This window comes from Musca vetustissima, unplaced genomic scaffold (genome assembly GCF_032173495.1).
Source record: "Musca vetustissima isolate MV318-11 ecotype Yass unplaced genomic scaffold, APGP_CSIRO_Mvet_v1 utg20955, whole genome shotgun sequence".
NCBI lineage: Eukaryota > Metazoa > Arthropoda > Insecta > Diptera > Muscidae > Musca > Musca vetustissima.
This window is the reverse complement of record NW_026876416.1, coordinates 170,241-186,759: the sequence shown is the minus strand read 5'-3', so window position 1 is coordinate 186,759 and position 16,519 is coordinate 170,241. Positions and strand designations below refer to the sequence as shown.

The 16,519-nt window shown below is 33.4% G+C and overlaps 1 protein-coding gene across 1 annotated transcript in view; it reads left to right on the top strand.

The window, feature by feature from the left end:
* The first annotated feature begins 551 nt into the window (after positions 1–551).
* LOC133320967 (uncharacterized) overlaps positions 552–16,519 on the top strand; it is a 30,467-nt gene continuing 14,499 nt past the window's right edge. Inside the window, exons 1-2 of the mRNA XM_061530060.1 lie at positions 552–706; positions 854–1,378. Of these exons, the coding sequence (XP_061386044.1) occupies positions 572–706; positions 854–1,378 (660 nt within the window). The 5' untranslated portion in view covers positions 552–571. The remainder of the gene's footprint in view (positions 707–853; positions 1,379–16,519) is intronic.

Sequence of the window (16,519 nt, the reverse complement as noted above, 5' to 3'; positions counted from 1 at the left end):
AAATTAAGATTAACTTGTCACCAAGTTCATGTGATTTGACCGCATTAGCCTCTTTTATGGGGCTATTTAGAATCGTTACATTAATATCTCGGAATATTTGCGAGATTTCTCAGCAGGTATTATGAGTTCTGATGAATTTACAGTCATATTTGTTGAATATCAAATTTAAAAAAATGTCAGCAATTATTATACCACCCTCCAAATAATTGAATAAAATATAAACAAATAACAGTTAATATGTATAAACAAATAGTAAGGGTAGGTTAGTGGACAACAACAGAATTCATTCTATATATTGTGGTCAATGAAACTGCTGGAGTTCATTCGCAGAGTAAACGTGAAGTCGACTGGACACAAAGACGGTAACGGTAAAATTGTAAACGCAGTGTTTTTTTATCATTTTGTGGAGGCAGTCAATCAAAAGTGGAGTGGAATATTTTATGACTAAATTGCAAAAAAGACGGAAATACAATTTGTGACGCAAATTTATTCAATGAAACTTTACACCCGAAATACATAGATTTTCCAAGACGTTCCGACTTGCTTTTTTAAGTAATCATGATTCTGAATAATGGGCTGTAATTCATCTATGGATACGAACAGTGTTTTAGATGAACCTTTGGGTGGTGGTGGTGCTATTGGTGGTGGAGCTGGTGCCGTTGGTGGATTAGCTCTGCCACCCTCCCAGTGGCCATTGTCACAAGCGGTAATTAAAAGCTCGTTATTTTCATAAATTAATCGATGTACACAATGTGGCTAACATACGTGACAGCCAATTAATTAATAGCTACCCATAATTATTGTATTCACCTTTGTCGTTTCGGGTTTTTGTTTTCATTCTTGTTTTCTGTAGAATCATTCGGATGTTGTTCGAGAATTTGTACGTTTAGATGAGAAAATAAGTAAATTGGAAGGTACTTGTCCGGGTCCACGATTAGCCACGTGTGAAGCATGGATAGAACATCTACAAAGTCGACGCAACGAGCTGTTGGGTCTGGATTCAAGACTTGTTGAAAATCCTCTGGCCAATGGTGGTTTACCAAAACAAATCACAGCCTCGGCACCAGTAACATCGTTAATCGATCAGACAACCAATTTACCCTCCCACGTAGCTGTCGACAATCGTGAAATGTTCATTGATGGCTATACATCGGAACAGTCAATGCCGCAAAACAACAATAATGCCGTGGCATTTTCCGGTAGTGGAGGTGTTAAACATAGTGACCTGCCAAATGGTATTCTGCCCTCGCATTCCAACAATTACAAGTCGTCTGCAGTTGGTGGCGGTGGTGGAATGGTTGGTAATGGTATTGGTGCTCCACGTTTATTCTCCTCTAATAACATAGTAGCGAAAACGCCTTCACAGGATTTAGTTAACGTAAGTACCAGGGGGTTCACCTTTTTGTCCCCCTTCTATATAATTTTCATGGTCTCCTTCGTTTTGTTTTCCTTTGTACAAAGTTTTTTTTTTCATATACCAACAAGAAAGGGAAATTATTGTAAACAAGAACATCGAAAAGCAATTTGTAAAAATATTTGTTTATATTACGAAATTCAAATGTGTACTAAGTATGTCATGCGTGATAAAAAGAAATTTGTGGAGTTATAATTTATAAACGACAGTTTTCCAAGGAAATAACTTTAATTGCTTGCAAATTTGCGGGTCAGTTATGTATATACGCGTATATAATTAAGAAATTTTAGATGATGCCTACCTTACACCTTTTCATACGTAAAACAATATGTTTTGTGACACATAAGAAAGTTTACAAAATTATTATATGAAAATTAAAAGTGTGTGTATCATCTATTTTAAAGAGCGCTGTCATCTATAAAATGTATGTCCTCTCCTCTATCTTCAATCGACAATCTGTCATCTATATTGCTAAACCATGATCAAGATTTATTTTAATAAATATAACAAGTTAAAAAGCGTTAAGTTCGGCCGGGCCGAACTTTGGATACCCTCCACCATAGATATACTGACAGGTACTTGAAATGAAAATATAAGGAAAATACCAAAAAGTGGACCTATATCGACATTTCCACAAACCGGTTATGTAAACCACAATGTAAACTATAAAACAAATTTCAGAATTTTTTAATGGACAATTATACCCTCAGCTTTATGGATAATGAGGATGTATACACTTTGACACGATTAAAATGGTTTCTTTGAATTAAATTTGTTTCAGAAAATTTTGATTTCATCCAAACTTTGGTCATCTTATTATTTTTTCCAAACTTAGTTCAGGTTCGAAGATGGGGAATATCGGTCCACTCCTTCTGGTACCTCCCACACAGGGGCTAGGTCTAAATACGGGTTATAGTTCATATATAGTTCATTATCGAAACTTACGTTCTAGTTTTTTATCTCGATATCCTCCGCAGGTGATATGATTACAACAGAGTCTTAGAACCAAACCCAAAACGCGGAACAAATTGCATAACTATTTTAATAAAAATAAAAAAGGGGGTTATATGGGGACTACCCCAAGAAGGGGGTGCATATTAATATTTTTTGTAGGGAAATTTGTTAGCATATGCAAAATGCAAAAGGCGTAACTAACAAAAAATTGAAAATTGGCTTTTTGAATGAATATTGTGAATGTCAATAAACTACATGTGTTGACAAAGTTTTACACGTCTGCGGTCAAAAAAGGAGCTTCTATTAACAAAAAACAAAAAGACGTAACTACAAGTGGGTTTATTTGATAAATGCAACTAAAAAAATTCAAATTTTTACTTAATTGTTATGACTGCCATTAAACTAAATAACTAAATTTATTAAAAAAATATAGTCTATTATATTAACAAATTAAATAACTTCCTCCCTATTACTCTCACGGAAGATGAAGTCTTAAATGGACTGAAATCGTTAAATAACTCTAAATCACCTGGTCCGGATGGTGTTCCCGAATATATCCTTAAATCCTGTGCTCATGAATTATATATTCCTCTTACTAATATATTTAATGCGTCGTTGTCTTCTGGTTATTTCCCTTATTTTTGGAGATCCAGTTTTATAATTCCCCTTCACAAATCTGGTAGTAGAAGTAACATTGAAAATTATAGAGGAATTGCGAAATTAAGTGCTATCCCCAAGTTATTTGAATTACTTATAACACGTAGGTTATCCCACATTGTTGCCCCTCTAATATCTCCATGTCAACATGGTTTCTTAACTGGGAGGTCAACATTAACTAATCTATTAGAGCTAACATGTTACGTCCATAATGGTTTTGTGAATAAACTTCAAACAGATGTCATTTACACTGACTTCAGTAAAGCGTTTGACACTGTAGCACATCACCTATTATTGTATAAATTGGACATCATGGGTTTTCCATCATTATTCTTAAAATGGATAACTTCATACCTACAACACCGTACACAAAAAGTATTATTTAATGAAATTTTCTCTAAGAACATAACAGTTACTTCTGGTGTTCCACAAGGCAGTCACTTAGGTCCTGTTTTATTTGTTCTGTACTTAAATGACCTCCCATCAGCTATTACAACGTCAAGAGTGCTAATGTTTGCTGATGATGTTAAACTTTTCTCAAATCTTAATTCTTCAAATCAATATATTTATTTACAAAATGATCTGCATTCCCTTGCAAATTGGTGTAGTTTCAACGGCATGTCTCTCAATCTCAAGAAATGCAAAAAACTATCTTTCTTTAGAACACGACATGTGTCTTGTAATTACTCAATAGGATCGTACACATTAGAAAATGTAGACTCCTTTGTTGATCTTGGTGTTATTCTAGATAATAGACTTCGTTTCCACTTACATATTGAGGCTTGTGTTAATAAAGCGAAGTCGTTGTTAGGCTTTATAAAACGTTGGTCTAAAGAGTTTGATGATCCCTACGTGACCAAACGTCTCTTTGTAACTCTTGTTCGACCTACCTTGGAATACTGTTGCGTACTTTGGAGTCCTCTCTACAAATGTTATTCTGACAAAATAGAATCCGTTCAAAAACAATTTCTTCTTTTTGCTCTTAGAGGTTTACCATGGAATACAGATTTAGCTCTCCCGCCTTATGAAAATAGATTGAAACTTATAGATCTCCCAACTCTTGAGAGAAGACGTTTAATGCTCCGCGTAATTTTTATACCCTTCACCACACTGTGGTACAGGGTATTATGTCTTTGTGCATATGTTTGTAACAGGCAAAAGGAAACGAGATAGACACATGGTTCCTTTTGAGAATATGCATAGAATCACTTTTGAAGTCGATTTATGCATGTCCGTCCGTCCGTCCGTCTGTCCGTCTGTCTGTCCATGTTAAATTGTAAACAAAGTACAGGTCGCATTTATGATCCGAATTGGATGAAATTTGGCATAGGTCACTTATTCGGCCTAAGGACGAACCCTATTAAAATTGGGAAAAATCGGTTCAGATTTAGATATAGCTCCCATATATATATTTAACCGATTTAATGTAAACGGTCTCTATATATCTTTCGATTTGCACGAAATTTGGTACAGCCTAATCATTTAGGTCTAGAGTGATGTCTGCCAAGTTTCATGAAAATCGGTCCAGATTTAGATATAGCTCCCATATATAGTTTCGTCCGATTTCATGTAAATGGTGCATCAAAAGTCCCTATATATCTTTCGATATGCACCAATTTTGGCATAACGTACTGAATTGAGCCTAGAATTATGTCTGCCAAGTTTCGTGAAAATCGGTTCAGATTTAGATATAGCTTCTATATATAGTTTCGTCCGATTTCATGTAAATGGTGCACCAAAGTCCCTATATATCTTTCGATTTGCACGAAATTTGGCATATCGTACTGCATTAAGCCTAGAGTGATGTCTGCCAAGTTTCGTGAAAATCGGTCCTGATTTAGATATAGCTCCCATATATAGTTTCGTCCGATTTCATATAAATGGTGCTTCAAAGTCCCTATATATCCTTCGATTTGCACGAAATTTGGCATAACGTACTGAATTGAGCCTAGAGTGATGTCTGCCAAGTTTTGAGAAAATCGGTCTATATAGCTCCCATATATATTTCATGTTAATAGTCCTGTTTAATATACCCATAGTGGTGAAGGGTATCATATAGTCGGCCCGTCCGACTTTACTACTTTCCTTACTGGTTATTACTAAACTTTTAAGAGGCAATATAGCTTCGAGTTTTTTAATTGGAGAAATAAAATTAAATGTACCTCCACGTAAACCGCGTAACTACATTCCACTTAAACTTTCTTTAGCTAAATCTAATTATGAATTATATGATCCCTTTCGTGCTATATGTGAGGTTTATAATAAGCTTTATAATTGTATACCATTTTACGACTCTGTAGATGCCATAAAAAATGCAATCCTTCGTATGTAGTTCTTTTGTCCTTGTTCGTAGTAAATACATATATGACCGGCTGAAATTGTTTGTAGCCGGTAGTTTTCATACCATCATATCCCTCCATAGTCCGGACTATGGGGTGTACGTGCTCCTCTCGTTATGAGGAGGTGGCCCCCTCGGTCGGCAGGGGCGGGAAAGAGTGGCGTGGGAACGATCGATAAAATTCGTCATATGCAATATCACCCTGCTGGGCATACTTTTTCATGTCACATGACATGTTTATAGTTTTCATTCAAAACAGTTTTTTACTTCTCCTACACAATTATGCTTTTGTTAGTTACGCCTTTTTGCATTTTAGCTAACGATATACTACTACAAAATACCAAATTTCAGCGAATTCGGTTGAAAATCGCGCTCAAGAACCCTAAAATACCGAAAATTTGGGGGTACCCTTATACGGGAGCCTACCTGCAGTTTTTGCCTGTCTGCAAATTTTGGCGATCTATCTCAATTCGTTTAGACGCTAGAGTGATTACAACAGACAGACGGACAGACGAACATGGCTAGATCGTCATAGAATCTTACGCCGATCAAGAATATATTCCGATGAGTTACAAATGGAAAAACAAAATTAATATGCTCATGGTACAATTATAAAAGCTACAGGAAAACCCAGCTGATTCGATTCCAACGTAATACCCGTGTCAATATGATTATGATAAATTATATTTTTAAAAATTACCCAACACGAAAATTGGATACGCATACAATTCGAAATTGTTCTTTATTTCATGTCCTCAATTAATTAGAAGGACAATACTGAATATGAATAGTAATATTCGGGAAATATGTCCGTGTAAGGAAGAAGTGCTGTTGACCTCTAATTGGGCTAGAGGCAGCAAATATCACGAAATATAGCCCAGGCTCGGAATAAACATCCGCAGATAGTAAGAGTTCCGTGGTAGTTGTGTAGGGTATTGTATGGTCGGCCCCGTCCGACTATACTGCTCCGCTCACTGTTTTTTTTAATAATTTGTATGTTTTGTATGCATTTTTTGATTAAATCACGTTGTCACTAGTATTACATACTCCATTCGTTCGACCGACATCAATTACACTTTATTTAGAACCATTTCGAATATTGTGTACAATCAATCTCAAACCTACTTTACGTCCTCTTAAATTATGCATTTCTACAAACTCGGTTTTATCACATGCGTACACATGCTTGAGACAAAACATTTGTTCGATAGTCCAAGTTTAAGAAAGATTTCTTGGCGCCTCGGTCTTGTGTCCAGCACTTCCAATTTGAAAGGCCATGTTTCGAAATATTTTCTTCCACTTGATATTTTCATCGAATTCGTGGTAGTCGTTACAGCTCAATACGCCTGACTATGTCGATGTCCACGAGTGTATCAGCGTCTTGTAGAGTGTGAGTTTAACCAGGGAGAGGCGGCCTTGTTTTTGAATGGCTTACTCAGGCCACAGTGGCATCTTTTGTCCAAACTATTCATCTCCGGATTTCAAAGCTGATGTTATTAGTTTTATTTATGACGGTACCAAGGTATATAAAATCGTTCACTACCTCGAAGTTTCTGTTCCACAGTTGGTCGAAGTCGGCTGGACGGCTTGGGCGTTGATACCATCAGCATGGTCTTCTCGCCAGTCCCACTTTAGCAGACTCCTTCTAAATTGATTCAAAGGTGTCTGTAACCGCTCGCAATGTTCGACCAATTAGGTCGATGTCATCGACGTGGGCTAGTAATATGTGCTGTTTGGTGTACAGAGTGTCATTTCTGTTCACATTTACACCTCGTATCGTCTTTTCCAGCAGAATGTTAAAAAGATAACACGCTACTCCAATAATATCATTAACCATAGGCATTAGTCGCTCACACAATACGCTAAATAGCACTTTATATGGGATGGGAAGGAGACTAATTTATCTATACTTGGCACATATTGTCTTATCTCCTTTTTTGTGCACGGAACACGGGATGCTGAGGTTACAATTATTGGTCATGCATTCCTCTAGCCAAATTGTACTAATCAATTGGTGCATGCTCCCGATCAGCGTCTGATCATTGGTATTGAATAGATCGGCTGGTATCCATCGGCAAAAGCTGCTTTATTAATCTTCAGTCGATTAATTGCTATTCTGACCTCATCTTGGCTAGGTGTTATACAATCTACATCGTCATCTCTGGGGTTCTGGGGTATCTTCTTCGTCTTATTGGTTCTGGGGTATCTGTTTCACAGTTACTATTTAATACCAGAAGCTTTGGTAAATGCTCCTTCCAGATTCTCAGCACACTATCTGCATCTGTCACCAAGTTTCCTTCTTCATCTTTATTGTAGGATGTGCCTGCTCAAAAACTTCGGTTTGGTGTTTAACTCGTTGATGAAATTACCCGACTTCATTCTGATTCTTGTACATCTCGATTTTCTCACGCTCACGTTTTTCTTGTTCATGTGTACGCTCCCATGAAATTTTTTCAAGGTTCGAATTGTTAGTTAAACCTTCAACCTTTTCGAGACTAAAAGTATTAATCTATTGTGGTATCTTAGCCTATATTTAGGCCACATTGAATGATGTAGATCTTAGTGGAATTAATTAGTTTACTTTTAGGTATATATTTTTAGAAGTAACTGAGTAGTTTTCCTGGAAAATGGAAATGAACAAACATACGCATTGATTAGGTGTCGTAAATGAACCTATACAGTTATATGACGTCACTATTTTTGGGACTAAAAATATTAATCTACATGGATATCTTGGTCCATATGATAGGTCACATTAAAATATAAATTGATTTTTAATTCTTCATGTAAACACAAAATGTTGGTTAAACTTACGGGGTTTCAAACTTCTGTCATTTCTTGAGGAAAGTTTCCCGAAAGTTTTACATCTAAATGTCATATTTTTTCTAGAATTATAATTACAATGATATTTGCCATTGACCTATCAATCAACACTGAATATCCACAAAAATCACACATATACATACACACATAATTAGATATCGGTTAACAACATTTCATACTTGAAACAAAAAATTACTCACAATATTTTGAAGTAACTTTTCCACTATTTCAACAATAACTTCAATTATTAATTTCATTCAAATAGCTTATAGTCGTTACAGTAATTAGTGTTCCGTTGAAATTGGGTAATAAAAAAACGACTAAATTTGATTGTAATTTACCTCGATGAATCCCCAAGGATATTACCAGTGATTATCTCAATAGCTTGGCTCAACGTTCCGATACCGGCATAACCGAACAGTATAAACGCAACTAACTGTAGTTCATTAAAAATAATATTTAGATAAATTGAAATTTGAGCATTACATATTTATGACGTTTTCATAGCCAGTCGATGTCTGATCAGGTATTTATTTAGACGACCGGTGGTTGTTTAAATAAATATTTTGTTAGTAAATACGAATGAATGAATTATTTATGGTGTTGATGTTAAGGTTATGTGGATAAATATTTCTAAAGGAACGGACAAATATGGCGATAATGTTTACAAATAATGGCGAAGTCAGTAGGACATTAAATAACTTAAAGTAAGCAATTTTATTTGTATTTACGGCGTAGATTATTTTCAGTAACAATATTACATCATACGCATTGGTGAAAAGAGAACTTAATTTTAACGAAAACAATTTCTATTAATTGAATAATCTGACAGGTTCTGGTACAAAGCAACTGCGATAATATTCGGGCATGTTCTAAAACACACTGTGAGTTTGTTAATTTTGTCTTTAAGCACAATTTTACCATTTATGCCAATCCTGCTCAATAACAACTTTTTAATTTATCCTCGTGTGCTATTTTGGTGCATAATAACAACTTTTATATAGAAACTATTAAAGACAGTACTAAAGTAGGACGGGCTGACTATATGACCATCTTCACCTCTGAAGGTGAAGCACAAAATTAAATAGGATCTGTTTTCATTTCAATCGGGCAAACATAGTCGTCTTTGGTGTCTGACAAAATGTTGTAGACTTGAACCGATGTAAAGCAAACTTGACATACGCCATTCGATACGCTGCACAGTGGGTTAGAATACCCTGTTTTCTTGGATTAATTAAAAAATAAAATTTTAAGTATCGTTAAAAAATTTTGCACACGGTTAAAGTGTATAAAATTCTACATCACTTGTCGTTAAAATAAATGTCAAAAGTGGACTGGTGTTTTTGTAGTGAAACTTCAAAGTCAAACTTCATAGAAATTTTTGTGCCAAAAAAGGCTGAAAAAAGTGAAAACGTTCCCGTTGAAAATTTTATTTATTTGAAAAAGTATTGTAAAAGTTAAACATTTTTCAATGAAACCATGAAGTTTAGGTTATTTTGCAAATACTTCGTTAACATTTGAGTATCAAATTGTGTTTGGAAGTGATTTAGATTTGATGATTTATATTGAAAATGCCAAAAAAATTAATATTTTTATATATTAAATGGATAAATAGTTATTATTCGTCCACATTCGTTTCATAATTTTTGGTTTATATTAAAGAGGACATAAATCTGTGTGATATTGCAAAATTTTACGCTGCCCTTTTGTGCCTTTTAGAAGCAATGCATTGTTTAATACAAGTGTTGCAGCAGTCAAATTTGCTAAAAGTCACATTGATCTCGCGACTGGTGATGTCGTGTGTTGTGTTTTCTTGTTTTTCATGTTATTTTTTCTAATTATTTTATTGTTGTTATTTTTGTTCCTTTTAATAATATTCCTTGTTACAATAATAGTTTGTTTTTGTCTATTTTAATAATATTCTTTGTTTTGACAAATAGTGATTGTGTTGCGCAGTTTCAACTAATCGGGTAAAAGGGTTTTTATTAGCATTTTTATAGATACAAGTTCGAACGTTGTTTTTTATAATCGTCGAAGCTTATGATGAATTCGAGCGCTCAAACAATGAATGACAAGATGGCATTTTTAGCTAAAAAATCAAAAAAACGCACCAAAACGCTAAAAAAATCTGCCGAAATAACAAAAATAGATGTTAATTTAATAAAAAATGCATGTGTCGGTTATAGCTGTAACCAGTGGCCATGAGATTAATAATGAAAAATTTAAAATATATGCACACAATACAGGACGACTTTTTGTTGAAACGTATCCTTGGTCCGTATTCACGGACCCGAAATTTTGTCAAATGCCCTTTTACATATTGAGCAGTTATCAGAAGTTGGTGATGCTGCGGACAGAGTTGGCCTGTCAGAAACAGTGACGTAAATGACATACATTTCCGACGTATAATACATACGTCAGAATCGTCGGAAACCCACTCAAAACCATTAGGTTTTTATAAAATAGCTATTTATATTTATTGATTTGGAAATGACGTATGCTTTACTCAAATCCATATCGAATTTCAAATTTTTTTCTTAAAAAAGTTCAGAATTTTTCATCAGTTCTAGTAAAGAATAGCCAGATATACAGTAAAAATAATACATGTTCTTGAAAATTACTGTATATGGTGATAATATTGAAATAAATGACGTTTACTACATTTTATACAGGTTTATGACGTTTTCGACGTTTACACCTTTTTGACAGTCGAAAACCTGAAAATTCGTCATACGGACCATCCCTGGCTGCGGATGATGATGATGTGGATGATTAACTTTAAGATGTATAAAATTCAATGTATAAGTTATCATATTGTACTGCTTGCACTATATACCTACACTGATATTTGGCATTACTTAATAAAATTATACTCAAATATACTTAGAAAACATTTTTTAACTTATTTTAATGGCATTAACTGAAAAATAAAGAAAAATTATCCTAACATAGCTTCCCTGATTTGATCCAAGAAAACATGGTACTCTAACCCACTGTGCGCTGTAGCAAAATTACGTCTCAATCGGAGAAACGTTGGGTATTTGGTGCATCATTTAAATAAATGTAGCATGCAACGGTCGAAAATGTGGCAGATATTATTGGGATTGTCATTGACAGGAATGCACGCTTAGAACCAGCCTTATAGCTCGTCGGAGGGGGGGTTTAACAACCTTCAATGATCCCGCAACCACTGTGCTAACATTAGGATATTTAAAAAAAATACGTGCATTTTTAAAATTTTGGTTTTTAGAGGTAAATAAAAGACTTTTAAATCAAGAAGAAAAAGAGGAAACGGAAAATCATCAGTTGAAGTAGGTCAGATAATTAGATTTAACAGAGACGGAAAAGGAAAGCACACAATCAAATAACATAATGTAGAAAATTTAGCATAGAAAAGAGAGAGAGAGAGACCAAATGACGTAAGCAACGAGATGTATTGTTGCCCAAAGAGCCCACCCAACCGTGGTTGCAACACGTCGGATCCAAGTAAAGAGAAATTGTAGTTGCAACCCCTAAAATGTCCATAACAAGCCTTCACTCACATCCGGAGAACTCAAACAGATTTACTTTGATTTATTCAGAGTTCATTTTCTCTTTATTACAAAATTCAAATTCAAGAACAATCATTAAAATCTCTTAATAGTAGATAGACATTGGTATAGGGAATTCTGAAGGTAATAATTACCATTATATATTTTTTTTTTAAACAAAAGAGAAAAATAGGTATAAAATGTATTCTAAATAAGAGTAATCAATTCCATTTAACATTCAGTATATTTTAACAAATATTGATATTGGCTAATAATTATCATAATGAGCTCTAGTGAAGTAAGTAGAAAAATTGAAAACAGAATTTTGAAAAATAATTTCCTAAATTTAAAAAAAAAGTAAAACGTTTTTGTATATAAAATTAAATTATAAATTATTATAGAAATAACATAAAAAAATAAATATTCAAATAATTTTTCTAAATTCCAAACAAAAATACTTTAAACTTTTTTGTTAAGAAAGAAATTAAATTTGGTATTATGTACGAATAAAAATAATAAAAACTTTGAAGTTTAGAAAAAGATATAATTTGCTTATATAACGAAATATTTAATTCGAGTTTTATTTTAAAAATAAAAAAAAACCAACAAAAGAAAGAAAATCAACATTTTATATTAAATATTTTTTTTAATTAATTTTGCTTTTAAAATTTCAAAACAAAAAAATTTGCAATTTTTTTCTTACGATTTGTAACCAAAAATTGTTAATGTTTTGATCATACATTGATGTTGGATATACAAACGATTCAGTGTCTCATAACAACAACCATTGATAGAAAACAAGGTGACCATATGAAACATAATAAATAAAAAAAATAAAAATATTCGAAAATTATTTTTTCCAGAATATAGAAAAAATCACTTTTGAATTTACATATAAAAAAAAAATCTCAATAATTATTTACTTTACAAAAAAACAACAAATTTCAAACATTTCTTTTATATCACATGATCATATGGTCACTTTGTTTTGTTTCTCATACCGAATGTATGTAAATAGATATGTAAGTAAAAGAGGTTCAATGACTTACAGTTTCTCTGTTGTGCTGTTCTCCTTCGTTGAAAGCGCTTTCTACGTTGGCAAACCGTACAGTGCGAGAGAATGCAAATTATCGTATTCTCCTCTGCTGTGTTCTCCTGCTGTTATTGGAGAGTGCTGTGATAAAGAGTGGTGAGATTTTGGTTGCTGAATAATGAGAGATGTTATAAGCGGTAAACTTACAACACATCACACACACTGAAACATTAACATTTTAACATTGGCTATGCTGGTTACATTTGTAAAGAAACAACACTTAACAGATATTGATAGCAGTAGGTTTCAACGAAGACGAAACCTAGCTTAATGATCATTAAGTGTCATAAAAATTCCACAAAAAATATGGTTCAATATGTATATATAATGTGTTTGTTTCTTTACAAAAATGCAACGGGAGTCAGCCAATTGCTTGTTTTAGAAATAGGCAAATTATTTGTATGTTATTTTTGTTGTAATTTTTCGATTTTTTTTCTTTTCTTTCTTTTGTTTTTTTGTATATAAAATTATGCAAATTAATGAAAAATTACACTCGATGGTAATAGAAAAGTTAAATTTTTACAAACATCACTATGAGTAATTATAGCAGTTAATGCGTTGCGTTTTCACTTGAAAATATTTCAAAAATCACTTAAAACTTTGAAAGGATATTTTATGATTTTGGGGCAATATTAAATAATTTTCAACAATTAATTTCACATTTTTTTGTTTGTATCTTTGCCCATTTTTATACTCCAATAGACTGATTTTATCCTCAATCTTTCACTAATTATAAAATTTTTCCGTCTAGGTTGTTATAATACCTGACTGGCACAGACAATTTTTCTTAATTTTTTCTTCTTTTTGGTGTTTTTTTCACTTGCTGGCAAAATATGCGGCGGTCTAACACAAGACGATTGCGTCGAACACGAAATGCGCTTGTTGAGAGGTTTAATGTGGACTGAATTTGGAGTTTGAAATCGCCACCAATTGAGCCTGTTTTAGGTTCCAACTTCTATTCTCTCTATTTTTGCCTGTGGTAATATAAAGCCATTCAGCCTATAGAAGCAAAAATAAAGTAATGAGAAACACATTTTCCACACAGAAGAATTAATAATTACCGTCGAAGTGTTGAAAGGAATAAAATTAGATAGAAAATCTTATCTAATTTTATGGATAATTCGTCTCCTGTAATCTAACAATGGAATCTAAAATCAACCAACTAACAAAAATAGGAGTGAAATTATTTAATTTCTTACCAAATTAAAATATAAGAATTGCTAAACTTACGGAGCGGAAAGGAAGTTAATATCTTATATTTTTTTATGCAAATAAATAAAAAAAATTAACTTTAGGTTTTGCAATTTGATGCAACTTTAGATGTTGGTCTTGATCGTATGAGTTTCACTTAACCAAATGGAAGAGTGATTTCAAAATTTTTACATGAAACCTCATCAGCCATTTTAGATAACGTTTCTATTCCAAAAAAATTGGCAAGAACATAAAAAAATAAATATTGGTAGAACGACAATAAGATGATAGGTCAATTTTGCACACATACATAGATTGACAGACCGAGGTCGCCTTGTAAAAAGACGTTACAAAATAAATTTGAATAATAAAAAAAATACAATAAAGAAAAAAGTAAAGGAAACCCATCAAAATCAGTCTGAAACGCCAGCGACATTACAATTTCCCCCAACCAAAATCAGCATTGGGGTAAATATTATTACATCCAAGGCTGATCTCACTTAAAACTTTGAAAGGATATTTTATGATTTTGGGGCAATATTAAATAATTTTCAACAATTAATTTCACATTTTTTTGTTTGTATCTTTGCCCATTTTTATACTCCAATAGACTGATTTTATCCTCAATCTTTCACTAATTATAAAATTTTTCCGTCTAGGTTGTTATAATACCTGACTGGCACAGACAATTTTTCTTAATTTTTTCTTCTTTTTGGTGTTTTTTTCACTTGCTGGCAAAATATGCGGCGGTCTAACACAAGACGATTGCGTCGAACACGAGATGCGCTTGTTGAGAGGTTTAATGTGGACTGAATTTGGAGTTTGAAATCGCCACCAATTGAGCCTGTTTTAGGTTCCAACTTCTATTCTCTCTATTTTTGCCTGTGGTAATATAAAGCCATTCAGCCTATAGAAGCAAAAATAAAGTAATGAGAAACACATTTTCCACACAGAAGAATTAATAATTACCGTCGAAGTGTTGAAAGGAATAAAATTAGATAGAAAATCTTATCTAATTTTATGGATAATTCGTCTCCTGTAATCTAACAATGGAATCTAAAATCAACCAACTAACAAAAATAGGAGTGAAATTATTTAATTTCTTACCAAATTAAAATATAAGAATTGCTAAACTTACGGAGCGGAAAGGAAGTTAATATCTTATATTTTTTTATGCAAATAAATAAAAAAAATTAACTTTAGGTTTTGCAATTTGATGCAACTTTAGATGTTGGTCTTGATCGTATGAGTTTCACTTAACCAAATGGAAGAGTGACTTTCAAAATTTTTACATGAAACCTCATCAGCCATTTTAGATAACGTTTCTATTCCAAAAAAATTGGCAAGAACATAAAAAAATAAATATTGGTAGAACGACAATAAGCTGATAGGTCAATTTTGCACACATACATAGATTGACAGACCGAGGTCGCCTTGTAAAAAGACGTTACAAAATAAATTTGAATAATAAAAAAAATACAATAAAGAAAAAAGTAAAGGAAACCCATCAAAATCAGTCTGAAACGCCAGCGACATTACAATTTCCCCCAACCAAAATCAGCATTGGGGTAAATATTATTACATCCAAGGCTGATCTCGCGGCGTTCAAAACTTTATTGACGTATGTCTTTTGCGTGGTATATACCAACGAGATTCCCTTGCAGATTTTCTAATTCGTAATTGGAATTACCTAGTTTTCGACGAACCCTTGACTTCAGGAAGGTGGGAGCCAATTTTGCGTTATATCCATGAGCAAAATTACTCTGTTTGAAATTTCTCCGATAAACCTCTTGACCTATAGCATATGAGATCTCCTTCGAGCGAAGGTTGTAAGTTCTTTCATTTCTTATAAACTGTTTTTGCATTAGGTCTCTAGCTTTACTTCCTACTACGGCGAGAGAATCTTCCTTGTTAAACCTTACGGTCCTGTCCTCCAGCATATTAAGCTGACGTAAGAGCGGATAAGTGGACGCATTCGTCACCATATGTTGTCCAAACACTAAATAATATGGAGCGGTTCCGATGGCAGAATGGACCGAAGACCTAAGTGCACAACTAATGCTGCCTAGCATCTGATCCCAATTTTTCTGGTCTGGAGAAATGTATGATTTAATTGCTGCTAGAACTGAACGATTTACTCGTTCAGATGCATTAGCTTGAGGAGCATGAACGGCAGTAAACATGTGATTTACCCTATAACGTTGAAGAAATTTACTAAATTGGTTTGATCTAAATTGGGACCCGTTATCCGAAACAATAGTTTCGGGAACACCGTATGTATAAAAAAGATTTTCCAGGTAGTCAATAACTATTTCTGACGAGAATTTTCTTACTGGCTTTAAAAACGGAAATTTAGTCAAATGATCTACCACCACAAATATTCCTACATTCCCATCCCTCGATCTTGGATATGGTCCCAAAAAATCAATATATATTTTTTGAAAGAATCGGTGGGTTTCAGTGGTTTTCCCCATGGGTGGTCGAAGAGGTTGATTGGGATGTTTAGTGGACTTACAGAT